This window comes from Girardinichthys multiradiatus, chromosome 6 (genome assembly GCF_021462225.1).
Source record: "Girardinichthys multiradiatus isolate DD_20200921_A chromosome 6, DD_fGirMul_XY1, whole genome shotgun sequence".
In the NCBI taxonomy this organism is placed as follows: Eukaryota; Metazoa; Chordata; class Actinopteri; order Cyprinodontiformes; family Goodeidae; genus Girardinichthys; species Girardinichthys multiradiatus.
In genome coordinates, this window is record NC_061799.1 from 17,355,987 (window position 1) to 17,371,633 (window position 15,647).

Consider the following 15,647-nt stretch of genomic DNA (forward strand, 5'->3'; position numbering starts at 1 on the left):
ATAGTAACATTGCACAAAATATTAGACAAGAAAGCTTCTGCAGCAGAGAAATGAAAACTTTCCTCCTTAAACTCCCACATAGGCTGATCACGAGGTACAGACACAGACCAATTTTTTGGCACCCCTGTAAACAAAAGTGTAAAAGGCCACAAAGTAATCTTTCATTGCAGTTGCATAATTGCACACTTGTACAAATACAGGCAAGTCTAAACGTTAATCTATGAGGACATATTCAGTGGGGAACAAATTCTACGTTGTGATGTGTTTGGTGAAGCACTTCTGTACAGATTCATGTTTTGTATTATAACTCTAGATGATGACCAATTTTCAGTTGACTGGTAAAGTCTGGTAGATTTTTATTAATAATCTAGTTTTTCAGCGTTCATAATGACCAAGCACTTTAACAAGCATCACAGATCCTCCACCGCACCCAACAGTGGGAAGGACGGGCATCTCCACATATTTATTCTATGTTTCACACCAGGCTCATCCATGTTTTTTGCAGAAATCTTTGTTTAATCTGATCCCAGTTGAGTTTAGCTAATTCCGCATGTTTGTGACCGTAGGAAAGAAAAAGGTTTTTTGGCATCACCCCCAAAACGCCAGTGGACTTGTAGTTGGCGCCTAAAAGGCTCAATGACCCCTAGATGTCACTCTTTGCTGGTTTTTTTAAACCTCCCTTACTATCCTGTTGACTGTGCATGATGGGACTATAAATACGTGTTCTCATCTCAAGGCTCGTGGAAAGTAGCAAACTGCAATGGACCTGTACCGTATATTATATTCATACCCCAGGGACATTCCTACAAAACCAAAAAAATAAATATTTCATTAATTTTATTTTAAAAGGGAATTTTAGGGGTGCCAAATACTATGCCACCATTACAATTTCTCAATGAGATTTTTCCCCTCATTTAATAAATGTTCTTAAAATTTTGATTTTCTTTTTTTAAGCTGCTGCAACAAAAGATTATATTGTTTTAAGCCTATTAAACATCTTTACCAGTGGTGCCACAACTGTCTTCATTCTGGATATGTCCAAAGGTTATGCATCTAAAAGAAGTAAGCAAATCCCACTTCACACAATGTCCAGGAGTTCTTCATGTTTTATTGCACAATAACCCAACTTTCCAGGGGGATAAAGCAGGAAGACTATAGTAACACAAAATACTTTTAGTATACATTGATTGACATGTCAAAGCACATTTCTCTTCGGCTGAGCACCAACCTGGTCTTGAACCACGTGTCTCAATTTTTTCCCCCACGCCTTCAATCTCGCTTATCTGAACACTGTTTCACTTATTTTTGAAACTGCATCTCTTGTGGTTTTTAAGACGTTGCCATGGATCATTGCTCGGCAGCTCAGCTCATGAGTGATGCATTTACATGTGGAGTGAGACTATTTTCTAATGCACTTTTATGACAATAAAAGATACATCATCCAATTAAATTGTAAACACTTCAATACTTTTTCATGGGTCGAGTTAGTGTTATTTCACGTATTACAATTCCCAGTATCCCCTCTTGACATATGTGACCGATGCAAAGTGCTTCCGTTTACTGACCAAGGAGGAACATGATTTAATATTTCCTCCAGAGAAAGCAATGTAAAACTTCACCTGAAAAATCAAATAGGGACAGTGGTAGAGGCGACACTAGTCCCCTACTTGTCAAACAAACAAAAAAAAATATGAGTATTCACAGCTAGACAATCTTCTTCACTTAGATTCCTATCCTTTTGCAGAATTACTGTTCGTCCACGGTTCAAAACCAGCTAAATGCATTGTGCGGGGGCATTATAGGGGAATAATAGGTAGTGAATATGTCTCTTATTATACTGTAGTAGCATGCTGAATCAGTTATATCCTGCTAAATTAGCTTGTGTCTTAGTATTTTATACGTTTCTGCCACCGACATAAAAAGTCAGGCTGGTTAGTTCATTCTCTGTGTCAGTTCCTCCACAACCCAGCGCTGGTTAATACACAGTTTTTATCTAATATGACTCTGAAATGAGTTCCTTCAATATCCCCTTTTGTGGTTAACCAATAGCGTTCTTTGTTTTTTGTTTTTTTTTGTTTTGTTGTTTTTTTTTAAATCAAGCGTTTAACAAATAACTCATGAGGAGAAAGCAGCTCTTTCCCTCCAGGATCGTCCATATGAAGTGCAAAAGTTCAGTATTACTAGGATTAATCTTGTTTTTAGAGAGTGCTTGTGTGAGCTTGATTTGCATTTTTCCCCACGCCAACGCTCTGCACTCATACGATGGTCTCGTCAGTCATTTTCTTGGTCGACTTGGTCGGCACCGAACGCTGGGTGGTGTGCGCCCCCTTCATGTCAGGCATGAGCAGGCGAACTTTCTGATTGGTCCTCCTCCACTCTGAGTACAACTGACAGTGATACCGAAACGACACCTGAGGTTGGGTGAAAAAGAAGAAGGGTTCGACAAACAGGAGAGGAAAATAGTTGTCAATAAAACTGACCAAAAGACATTTGAGACATAGACCAATGGATGTAGCACGGGAGCATTTGCAGTCTGAAAAAGGGAAAGGCTCTATTTACAACGTGAATTCTTAAGTAGGCTTTGCACTGTTCCTCTTGTTTGCTTTTATAAAATCACAATACAGCCTTTTAAAAAAAACAAAAAAACACCCTGTTACCCTGTTAGAGGGTTGTTTACAAGAATGTTAAGGAGAATTTTGGCTCACGATCTGCGTTTCTGTTCAGGCATGCAAATTCTCACAAGCATTCAGTCAAATGTCTGCGCAACGAATAACATCTTGCACATAAAGTCCCTCTATCCTCCCCTAATCATGTTTTAGAGCGGACTAAAAAGAAAACTGAAAAACTATTTCTACTGCGTCACAAACTTCAATGTATCCTATTGGGGTTTTATGTGAAAGACCAGGCAGCAAATCATTGTGAAGTTATTTTTTACAAATGAAAATCTAAAGCGTTGTACTAACGTGTATATAAACCCCTTCACTCTGATACCTAGTTAGTAAATGCAGGTCACCCGTGTGTAATTAAATCTCAGAGGCAGATGACTCATGGATAAAGATGGAGAATTTAACAGCAGGGTTAGGTTAGAAAAAAAATAGCATTAATCGGAGAAGCAGCTAAAAGGCCCAGGGTAACTTTACAGAAACAGCAGACACCCACAGCTCAGACTGGAATATCTGCTGACAGGATAACTACTAGTCATGCAATACACAACGCTGGTGTTGTTGGAAGAGTGGCAAGACGAAAGCCACTGTTAATATAAAATCATAATAAGTCCTCATTAAAGTCAGCAAAAAGCCATGCAAACACATGGAAGAAGGTGCTCTGGCCAGATGAGATTAAAACTGTAAAACACTGTATGTGGCAGAAAAGTAACACTGCACAACACCTTGAACACACCATCCCCAATCTCAAACATAGTGGTGGCAGCATCATGCTGTGGGGAAGGTTTTCTTCAGCATAGACAGGAGTGCTTGTCAGAGTGGATCGGCAGATGGACCGAGCAAAATACAGAACATTCCTCAAGGACAACTTTTTAGAGGCTGCAAAAGACTATGTAAACAGTCCAGTACAACACATACCCTAAACATACAGCCAGAGTTACCATACAATAGTTTAGATCGAAGTACTTGCACATTAGAAACGGCCCGATAAAAGTCCAGAACTAAATCCAATTAACAATCTGTGGCAAAACTTGAAAATTGCTGTACACAGTTGCTTTCACCCCTCTGAGATTAAGCCATTTAGCAAAGAAGGATGGGCAAAAATTTCAATAGAGCAAACCTGGTTAGAGACACACCCCAAAAGAATGTGGCTCTACAAAGTACTGACTCGGGGGAGTAAAATACAAATCCATATCTCACTTTTAACATAAAATATGATGAACACCACGCATCATTTCCCTTGTACCTCCCAATTCTGAGCTACTGTATGTTGCTCTATCACATAAAATTCAATGAAGTTTGTCAATATAAAGTGACAAAACATGAAAAAGTTAAAGGGGATTGAATAATTTTGCAAGGTACAAAAGATTAATTTAGTAACGCTATAATTACCAGAGTCCAGAGGATGTAGATGGTGAAGAGGGCGATGGTTAGGGCAATAAGCCCAACGGCCTCGAGTCTGCTTTTCAGCTGCAGATGATCCTGGGCTCCCCTGAGACACAGCCACCCGGAGATAGCTGCCAGGGGCGTGATGAGAAGGAAGCAGGCCATGTCACACAGCAATGTGCGCTTCTCACTGCGAGGGCCGGGGTCCTTCAGCCACTGAACAGTGAAATGAAGAGGTCATGAAGAGGTGTAATTCTCAGATAGCTGTAGATAACATCAGTTTAGTCAGTTCTGAAAGAATAAATTAGAAATCTAAAGGAAGAGCTGTGGCAAAGATGTCTGGGTAATCTCACTTTATAAATATGTTTTATCAATAAATAATACTATGAGCAAACCATCTCAGTGTGACAACCAATTACTACAATGTCAAAAAACCAATGAGACCACTTTCTTGTATACAAACAAAAAAGATATCAAGCCTGTCTATCACTGCATTAAAGCACCTCCTACCTGTGTCAGTGGTTGTGGTCTCCGTTCAATGGTGAACTCTGTGTGACAAAGCTCACAGTAGCTGGTGTTAGAGGATGACAGCCACTTTTCCAGGCAGCTCTTGTGCACTTTTCCCAGAGTGCCAGTGCAGTCGCAGGGTGAGAGCAGAGTCTCCCCTCCAGCTCCCTCATGACAAATCCGACACATCCCCACGTCACTGAGGACCGACACAGGTCAGCATCGGAGGAGAAATAAAAAAAATTATGTGAGCCATATTTTACACGATACACTCTGAAGCCACATGTAAGCTTTATACATACCTCTGCAAGCTCACCGCTTTGACAACAGTGGAGAGTGGACGGCCATCTTTAGCCGTAACCTTGGCAACGTACTGGGCCTGTGTAGTAGAATCCGACTCTTCTGAATCCTTAGAGGCATCAGTCTCAGTGTTCCCAGAATAATCGCAAAGGGAGCCGGGGAGCTGGCAGCACCCTGACGAAGACATGGTTCATCTGGGGTTGGAAGTGATGAAAATACTGGCAGAGGCGAGCGGTGTCTTCAAACGAAGAACTGATCCCAAAGTAGATATGAAAGATTCGATGCTCCAATCTTCTCTGATCCGCCTACAGGGTAAATTCCCAGGACATTAACAACATAAAAAGCATGTGCCACATTTTATAAAAAAATATGAAGATCAAGACTGACTCATGAAAGGCTCCTCCTGCTCAGTTGTTTGCATACACTTATTAGTAACAATGTCATTGATTTTAGGTTTTGAATAATGCAGTGGAGCTATTATTCAAGGAAGGAATAATTTTACAACTTGAATCATTTTTAAAAACAACAATCATGTAATTAGGTTTGAATTTAATGTGAATGTTCTCTAATCCACAGAGGATCTAAATTTTAAAAAAGCCTATAATGATTCATATCCCTGGCTGATTTAAGTTGAAAATGATTTTCATTCAACTAAGAAGTTTGTGTCCGGTAGGAAAATATGCTGGTAAAATAAAAATAAAAAATTAAATCCAAATCTGCCAGGGGTGTGAATAACTTCTGGCTTACCTGTACAGGTTTAAATTCATACACACGCCACAAATTTTTGGTTAATCGAGCCAGAAATCTGCAGAGAAATCACAAGAGTTTTGCAGCCATCAGCACGTTCCTAGCATAGTCTTGGCTTGATATTAGACCACTTTTCCGATCAGGATTGGTGGAGTTCATTTAAACTGTATGGTTTCCTTGCACAAATTATCTACAGGGAAAATGCAGGACACCAACCACCAAAACATAGATAATACACACATAACAATGTTACAGAAATGGTTTTAAGCTGTCAAATTTGTGTCATTATTGTTGCTGTTTTAAGTACTAAATAAAAATTTCACACAAAAGCCCAACGTTATTGAGAAACACTTTTCTTTACACAACTATATACTGACCACAGAAAAACATGAATCAGTTAATAGTTCAAGGTCTGAAAATAATAGGAAAAACTGCCGCTGTTAAAAAAGAAAAACTGCAATAAAAATGTATTACTGAAGTAGAGCAGTAAAATTTTATAGGTTTTCATTAAATTTCCCTGCACAATGTTATCTATTAGCATATACTTGGTAAAATTTAGATACCCAAGTCTGGGGGAGGGTCCCTTTATTTTGTGTTTCACCTGTGGACACAGCCTTTTAAAGGGCCCCATAGAATCATAATGTATCAATATATTCTTTTTATTTTTTATTTTTATAAATGCCAGTATTAACTTCAATCCTCACCATACAAAGCAAATGGTCATGTACGTCTGAATTGTTAAACACCTTGCGCCAACATGCATTCTGATCATTTTTGTTTTACTATTAGTGCCAGGTTATTGAAGTAATTATTATTTTTTTAAATGAATAGAAATCACTGTGCATGTGAATGGGAGTCAAAGCACATAAAAAGCTTAACTTGCATTAAAAAAAAAACAAAAAACGACACAAACTGTCCCAAGGATCCAAGAGGGTTATTACGAGCCATCTGGCTTCAAAGCCGACCAATGCTTGCATCCACATAAGGAATGCTTGACAGTGTTTGTTTTTAAGGTAGACCCTGAGGACAACTGGGGGTGGGTTTAGGCGGTCGTGTCAGAAACAAACTGCAAAACTGTAGTTTTGCTAAGATAACCTCCTGGTTGTTAACACCATTTTCATAACCAGCTTTAAGACTTGAACGCGTAAACAAACGACTGTACTTAATGCTGAACTAACCAAGGTTGCAGGTTTTACTGTAAATCAATGCGACATACTTAAAACCAAACCTTTATCAACACACTAAAAGTCAAGAAAAATAAACCAGAACGATTCGTATCTACATTTTGAGGCTTTATTACATGACTGGCTGTTATAAATAACACACCCAGCATTAATTATGCTCAGCTGATAGTAGCTTTGGTGTGTAATAAACCGATAAGATTGTGTGTGTTTAAAAACGATACCACTAGATGCTGTAGTTAGGTAGCTCTTAATAACTGGGGCAAATATATTTCGTCAAAAAATGTATGTTACTAAGGAGGACAATATGACTTTATTGTAAGTGTACTCACCCGACGGCCTGCCTTTTTCTTCGCTTGGCCTTGAGCTAACTGGACAGCCCTAGCTACGATTTATGACACTGAAGCCTGAGCAAAAGCTGGCAATACGAGGGGATACAGACGACGACCCTACGTGCTGTATCCTCCCCATGACGGGTAGTATGGGTCACTCGGTAGGATTTGGTTAGGAAATGCGGAATAAAATCCGCCCGTTTCTGCCAGAATCGCTAGATACAGCTAACAGGGCTAGCTGGTTAGCAACGGGCAAGCCTCGGCATCCCTCAGCTGTGCGCCCGTCATGTGACCACCGTGCTACATTCACTGTCATCTGTGATGTCGGAATGATGATTATGGTAAATCAGTCAATATGTTTTAACTAAAGAGCACCCCCCCACCACCCCCTTTTTTGCCAAATTATGATTTAGTCAGATTGCTGTTTTGCTGCTAACCTAAATTGACGAACAGTAAAAGATTCTCCCGATGTACTTGAAAAGGCCATTTTATTGTAATATTTATGAGCCGCAACTTACCTAAATTACCAATTTACATCCACAGTTTTAGAAGAATTCATTTCATACAAAAAGTTAGTTCACCGCCAAATCGCAAGGTGGAAGCAATTAGTCAAGCTACTTGTGTGAATAGCGGCGTTCACTAATGTCTTTGTTGTCCCATACTGTACAGTCATATTCAGTAAAGAATAATATTCTTTCCCATGAGGCTAATTTTTCAGATTAAAAGCACTTTAAACATTTTTTATTTTAAGACACGTATTAAAAATACTTTTTATTAAGCTCACATTTCAGTATCAAAATATTTCTATTGGTCTGATATAATATTCCAATCTTAGATGTTGTGTTTTCATTAGCTGTAAGCGGAAAACTTAACAGGGATGGTTTGAAAACATTAGTCTGTGTGCAGTTAATCTATATTATGTGTTTCACTTAATGAACTGCATTGAGGAAATAAATAAAACATGTAATTGTTGTAATTTATTGAATGTATGCTTGAGGTGCTTGGAGAAATTCTGTGGCACCATGAACGGTTACCTTAGCTGAGGCACTTGAGGCCTCACAGTGCATTAGATATTCTGGATTAATTTGTGACCTGAGTAATCATGAACTCTAGAATTATTTTAATTGGCCACCCACTCCTTAGAAGTTCACAACTGCTCCATGGTTTCTCCATTTGGGAATAATAACTCTCACTTTAGCTCGTCCACAATGATAGATGTCAATGAGTATTTCTCCTGTGTTCCTAAATGTCTTCACATCAAAGGATCAATAAGTTGCCTTTTATTTTAGCCTACTTTATGTTGTCAGTCAGGTTCTATTTAAGTGATTGTTAGCAGATTTAAATTCACAGCAGTACTTGACCCGCTGTTTGGTCTTTACTCTGACGGAGGAATAATTTCATACAGACTCAGACTTCATCTTAGAGTGGAGGAGAAGAGAAATCCCACTTCATTTTATTAACTATCACACATTACAAAACAGCAACATGCTTCATTGGCTATTCAATTGACATATCACTTCCTCTACTGACTTATGGAAATAAAAGCTTACACATATTTATACAACCGAGAGCATAAACCTTAACTGTGATGCTTTTGCTTCTGAAGGTCTGGTAGTATTCAGGCCAGTGTGTGACAAATGAAAGTGAACCAAAATGTGGTTAAACAGTTAATTGGTCACTGAATATGGGAGGCAATTACTTTTTTACATGGATTTTGTTGGATAGCTTTTATCCCCTTAAAAGATGAAATCACAGTTGGAGAACTGATCTATTTTTTTATACTAAAATTTGCTTGATGATCTAAAACATTTAAGTCTAAAACGTCTTCAAGTCATTAGTGTAGTGTGGTTTTATTGTTGTTATACCAGTTTTGTTGGTACTATTATTGCATAATGAGGAATTCTACTACAGTTTTGATGTTATGTTATTTATATTTTTCTTTATCTCCATTTTTGTTTAATTGTCAATATATTTCCTTCAATAGGAGCCAAATAATATTCCCTTTACTTGTTTTTAATCCCAACAACTAAATAATTTTTTTTTTTTTTTTCAAAACCAAACCCTAAGGTAGCTGCCTTGAAATAGAGGGACTATCTATAGAGATGTAAGTTAAAAACTGCTAATATAAAGAGTTTCCCTAGATTTCCCTCTACTAATATCCTTCTAGTACCTCAATGCTTCATTTTTCTTCTGATGGTCAGATGCTGTACTATGGTTGACTAGAGGTGTTGGGTTGTCACTGTGTCATTAAAATAGATATGCACTTTACAGTGTACAATGTTTTTTGTGGAAATAAGTTCTTTCTTTTTTTTTGTGACACATTTGTTTACATTGACTCAGTAACAAATTGATTGTTACACCTCAGGAGTAATCCCCTGTTCCCTTTATTATGCTCACACCTTAACTCTTCTGCAAAGGAAACTCTACAACCTCAGGACGTTCAATTTGAGACTTTTTAAAACCTTTATTAATGTGTATTCTCAACACGAAATGAAGCAATTCCACCTGTATTATGTCTATGATCCACCTTGGAAAGTAGTTACAAACCCTGAACCACCATGAATTGTAATGGATGATATGAGATTGCAGAACAAGTTGTCACGGAGTGACATTTTGGACTTTGCTTTATAGTTTCTTGTGATGGTTTATTTTTTCTAGATGTTTCTATTAAGTTTATTAGTTTGTTTTGCTCCCTCTACTCCCTCCTGGTGTTTTGTTGTTCTCCTCCCTCATTAAGTTTCCTTATGGTTGTTTCCTTATTACTTTGTATGGTTCTATTATTGATTAGTCTGTGTATTAAGGTTCTTTGTTCTCCTGGATTTGTCAGCTCCTCTTTTAATATATCTGTGTTTAATTATGGTTTGGTATTCTTTTTCACCTTGCACACCTCTTGTTTTTGTAGTCTGTTTTCTGTTCCTCCTCATTTTTATTCCCTTTCTGTGTTCTTATTCAGTTCTGTCTAGCTTAGTTCTTTATGTTTAGTTTCTAGTGTTCCAGTTCTGATTCCTGTTAGGTCAGCTTGAGTTATTGTTGACTTTTATTCTAGTCCTCTGCTTCATTCTCAGTTGTTTCTATCAGTGTTTGTTTGTTTACTTGTAGTCAGGGTTTCCTTTTGCTTATGCCTTAGGTTCTTGTTATTCTTCTGTTCCTTCCAGTTCCTCTGTTTCATTTACCTCTTGGTTATTCTAGATTTCTTATGTTTTGGTTATTATATCTTAGTCTATTGTTCTGCTTAGGTCTTGGTTTCTCTTTAGTGTTTATTTGTTTCACCTGTTCCTTCTGCTCCCCTGCCTCCTTGTCGCACCTGTTCTCAGTTCCCTTGATTACCTGCCTTTGTCTTTCCCCAGTATATTAGTTGGTTTGGTGTCTCTGTTCGTTGCTGGTTCCTTGTGTTTGTCATACCCTGTTCTTTTTTGCATCTGGACTTTTGTTTGTATCTGCAGTGCCATGATTTGTTTCTTTGGAAAATCTCTGGAAATAAAGCTGAAGACCTTTTACAACATGTTGCTGCCCAGCTCTTGTCTGCCCTTTGGTCTGCCCGCAAACCACTTTATGACACAAGTGTTACACAGTGATGTAATGCAAAGGGAAGACAGTTACAGAAGTGTACAGTGAGAGCGGAGACACCGCAAGACCTTCCAGAAAGTGTCTCCTCAGCGGAATCTGATGCAGGAAATGACATGTTGAGGATGCCACACAACAACTTTGTTTGTGGTTAAAGCACTGAATGGATACAAAAGGTCTGGATGAGGATAACGACTGAACTTGCCCATCTTGGGACAATCCCCCATGGGATTTAGGAATTGGTCTATAAAGTTGGGACTGAAATTCAATTAAGATGCTGAGATATGACCTTAAAAAATGCATTCCTGTTTGAAAATATAACAATGTGGCTGAATTAAAATTGTTCTGCATATCAGAGCGGGGCAAAATTCTTTCACAAAGAAGTAAAAGGTTCATTGTCATTTATTGCAAAAGCTTCACACAGAGATTACTTTTTCATATACTGGCAGGTTGGTTTGGATAGGTTTAACCCCAAAAAAGAGAATCATCATTTGCATTGTGCATCAACTCAAGTTATCTTTGACTGATATCTATTTTATTTGACTATTTAAAAAAATCAACTTTGACAAAAAACAAAAACAGAAGGAATCCACAAGAAGGCAAATATTTTTTGACACTACAGGACCTAAATTCAAATTCAATTCAAAAATAAGTGTAAGACTTCCACATGTAAGACTTTTCGAGGCCTAAATTTAATTTAAAGGCTTTTATCACTTTTCAAGACACATAGAAACACTTAGAAGAATAATGCAAATAAACCTTCCAGGTACTAAGATATTTTCAATTTATTTTAGGCAAGTGATTTTTGAACAGCTGTCTTAAAAAAAGGCCTTGGGTTGTATATGACAATATCTATTTTTACCATGTCATCATATTGTATCTTTTCCCCACAACAACTTCCAATTTGGTTCCTCTGAACCCAAACATAGATAAAGAAGGGGTTCATTTGAGGCGAGTTTGATGTCTGCACAAAACAACAAAGAAAAACAGGTAATTGGGACCTGCTAACATCCCACAAGGCATGCTTGTCATTAGTTAGAGCTCACCTATCTGCTGAGTCAAAGTCTAACACAAATCATGAGATACCGCATCTCCAAATGCATGGGATATCATGGGATATGTGTTAGTGGATTTTAACTGAGACCACCAGAGAAATGCACTGGCAAATCATTAACACAGAACAATCAGGATATTGTATCGGTTAACCAGGATTTAAAGTTGTAGGAAGACAATCTTTTAGTACCAGTATATGTGAAGCTTATTAAAGAAAATGTCTGATAACATGTATTTTGTTTTCTGGTTGTTGTTGAATTCTTTACAAATTTCCCATGCCACAAAGCAAAGAAACAGAGCAGACAGATTACGCAGCCATGACAAATCTGCACTATTTGAATTCATTGTGGGCAAGTCGTGGCTGCAGCACCTACTAAAATTTTCTCACTGAACACACTTTTAATCAATGGTCTCATATGTAAACTGAGGCATGATCTAATTTAAACATGAGTTAGTTTTGTTTGTACTGAACTGCTGTAAAAAACGTATCTGTCCACTTACAGATTTGTTCTCAAATGTTTCAGATCATCAAACAAATGTTAGCATCAAAGATAATCCAAGTAAATACAAAATGCAGTTTTGTATTTTGTATTTCTTTTTTTAATGAAAGCTATCCAAACCCACATGAAACTGAAAGTAATCACCCACCAAACCTAACAACTGGTGCCATCAAGCATTTGTAATAAATGGCACTGAGTCTTTTACGCCAATGTGGGAACATTTCTACCCACTCTTTAGCAAGTCTTCAGCAACTTGTCTTTGTTCTGAACCAGAAAAGCAATCCCAGACTATCACACTACCACCACCATCTTTGATCTTCGATTTGATTCTGGTTTTCTGAAATGCTGCATTAGTTTCACGATAGATGTACCAGGATACAAGTCCTCTATCTCATCAGTTTACAGAATGTTTTGCAAAAGGTAAATGTCAGACAGCCTTTGCGTTCGTTTTGTTCAACAGTGGTTTTGGCCTTAGAACTCTCCTGTGGAGACCGTTTTTGCCCACATTCCTTAACTGTGACAAGTGAGGCCTGCAGTATTTTAGATATTTTTCTGGGTTCTTCCTTGACCACCTGGACGTGACGTTGAAGCACTCTTGTAATAATTTTGTTTGGCTTTCAACTCCTGGAATGGTTGACCATTGTTCAATGTTTTCTCCATTTGTGGTAATTGGATCTCTTGTAGCTTATTTAGGTTTCAAAGCCTCAGAAATGCCTTTGTAACCCTCTTCAGACTGATAGATGTCTATGTCATTGTTTTTCATGTTTGTTGTTGAATTTCCTTAGATCGGGACATGATATTTTTGCCTACTTCCTGTTGTCAGAAAGAGTCTATTCAATTGATTTCTGAGTTACACATATCTGACAATAATCAGGCCTGTGCCTGGCTGGTGAAATGAAACCAAGAAATGTGGTTAATTACAGTTAACTTGTCAGGTTTTGTGCATGTGGCGTAGGACCCAGGCGCAGACAGGAGCGTTGGATGAACATGATAAGGATTTAATAAATAAGGAAAGAACCAAACTTACAGGACAGAAAATGGAGAACAAGACTAGGATCACAGGCAGAGGGATGGCAAGAAGAACTCATATGTTGTGGGAGATATGGGGAATGACATCGGATGCAGATTTATGGCAATCAGTAGATATGTGAAACAGCTAAGAGAAAGCAAGGAGCTGAGAGGGAGGAGAATAATGAACACAGGTGCTGAACAGAGTCCCAGAGTCCTGGGACAAATGTCCCAAGAAAACAACAATGGACTATGCATTTAATAATCGAAATTATGAACTAAAATGGCAACAACTAGAGAACATAACGAACAGGGAAATGATAAAAACAGAAAATAACAGAAACCCAAAAACTCAAACCCCTATGACATTAACCCAGAGAGTTAACAGAGGGGACAATTACTTCTATGTGTTAAAAAAGGCAAAACTAGAACAAATCAGCATTTACTTTTATTTGGAAAAGAAAAATGGGGAGTGAGTAAAAGCTGAATATAGACAGATTGCGTAACTTATTCAGAGCGTTTGGCTTTCAATAAGAGTTTAATTCAGGTGCTGCACCTTCGTCTCGTGATCTTTTAAGCTTCGTTCTCGTGAGGCATTATTGAGTTTCTCTCATTATCTGATAAGCTCCTGTTCTTATACTCAAATGTGCTGTCAATCTCATGACAGCAAGATAAACTTGCATATACAGTATATTAATCTAAATAACTCACAATTTAATTTTTGGCCCCTTTAATGACCAATTAAGTGACTGTTAAAGGCAAACGTTTGTTGTCATTGAAATGTATGTGGCTATTTCAGAAGGCCCACATTGTCCATTTTCAATGTTATATTGATTCACCATCTCAATTGTTTTACATAAATATGTCAAAGGTCTTAACTGTATACACTATTATGTAGGTTACATTGAGTTTGAATTGACTGAATTAGTGAGTTTTGCGTCCATCAGAGTGCTTGTAATGTGTTGAACTTTGGCCACACATTGATTTGAAAGACTATTAAGACTATTTTCAGCTCTCCATAATTTTCCCTTTGGAAAAAAAGACAAAACAGGCAAACAAAAGTTTCAGTTTTCGTAAAAGATAAAAATGTGTTTAATGTATAAAATAGAGTTGAAAACTTTGTGCTTGTTTATGCATATGTTTTAGTCGTTTCACTAGTTTAGACATCAGTGACTGAAAACATTTGGACGTTCCTGTTGAGAGACCATAAAACTCTCTCTCAGCATTATTTTTTTGGAGTACATCAGCAACCTTTTTAATTATCTGCAGAAAAACATAAATATTACAGAAACATAGTTTTTTTTTATTGTTATAAACAATTTTAGTGCTGGATTTTCATGTAATTTTGGACATTTTCAGGCACTTGTTTGAGGACAGATCGAAGCATATTTTGGTTATGAATCATATTCTTCCTTTAAAATGATGATTTGGGGCCACTCTGTTCAATGCAGTTTTACAGCACTCATTGATGAGAGGAGTACCAACTCGTGTGATTTTAATTCTTCGGTATTCAGCATTTATTCTGACTGTTGTGTCACGCTACTTTGCAAATGAAGGACATAAAATTATTGGCATCAATGGAACAAATAGGAACAGTGAAGTCATGCACATGACTTCAACTTGACATACAGTCATGTGAAATGTTGCATAACTCTTAATTAAACACTTTGCTTGTGTGAACTTTGAGTAATAAATTATTACACCCCTTGTCAAACAGTGCATGTAAAGAAAGATGGTGCACGCCAACCATTTAATATTTTTGTTTTCCCAAAATTCCAATATATGTAAAGTCCTCTGTGGAAAACTAAATACGCTTCATGCCAGAAGCTAAAATTCAACCTTTACCAGAAATCAAGCAATTTTATGGGTTGTTTTTTTTTTTTTTTTTTATCATATTGCCCCAATAAAATTGCTTCCTAACGTTTTTTTAATGATATGAACAGTAATTATCTTGATGTACCATTTCGGGTCAGAACTTCAGTTATGAATTAATGACTGTTGGCTGCCCAGTGCGTGAGCCAGCAAGGCAAGAAGCCCAAACCATAGTAATTTTGATGATATGAGATTTTAATCTAAAAATGATGTGTGGTTAACACTAAACATATCTACTTTCAACCGTGGTAAACTAACCTAACTAACTAACCATATGAAAGTGAAAGTCTATGATCTTTTTGGACTACTTTCATTATCACAAATATGGAATCTCCCTCTTCAGACACATGTACATTACACCTATTGTTTCAAACACTTTGGTCTTCCCCTGAATTGACAGAGACAACATTCCAGTTTTCTGTCTGATATTTTGCATTTGAAATATTTGCCACTTGTAGATTTCCTGCTAGACGTCTAGCGGTCCTCAACTGTCACAGAGTTTTAGAGAACCCTTCAGACAGTGGCATGATTTCA

The 15,647-nt window shown here is 37.5% G+C and overlaps 1 protein-coding gene across 2 annotated transcripts; it reads right to left on the reverse strand.

Moving 5' to 3' along the window:
* Positions 1 to 1,088: 1,088 nt before the first annotated feature.
* On the reverse strand, positions 1,089 to 7,423 carry LOC124870014 (E3 ubiquitin-protein ligase MARCHF2-like). Of its 2 annotated transcripts, XM_047368369.1 has the most exons (6): positions 7,117 to 7,423; positions 5,604 to 5,661; positions 4,859 to 5,161; positions 4,560 to 4,755; positions 4,056 to 4,265; positions 1,089 to 2,411 (listed from the first exon to the last, which is right to left on the reverse strand). In XM_047368369.1, the coding sequence occupies exons 3-6, from the start codon at positions 5,041 to 5,043 to the stop codon at positions 2,256 to 2,258; spliced, it is 747 nt and encodes a 248-aa protein (XP_047224325.1). In that variant the 5' UTR covers positions 5,044 to 5,161; positions 5,604 to 5,661; positions 7,117 to 7,423; the 3' UTR covers positions 1,089 to 2,255. The 2 variants fall into 2 exon arrangements, with proteins under 2 accessions (XP_047224325.1, XP_047224327.1); XM_047368371.1 differs by lacking the exon at positions 5,604 to 5,661.
* Positions 7,424 to 15,647: the final 8,224 nt, after the last annotated feature.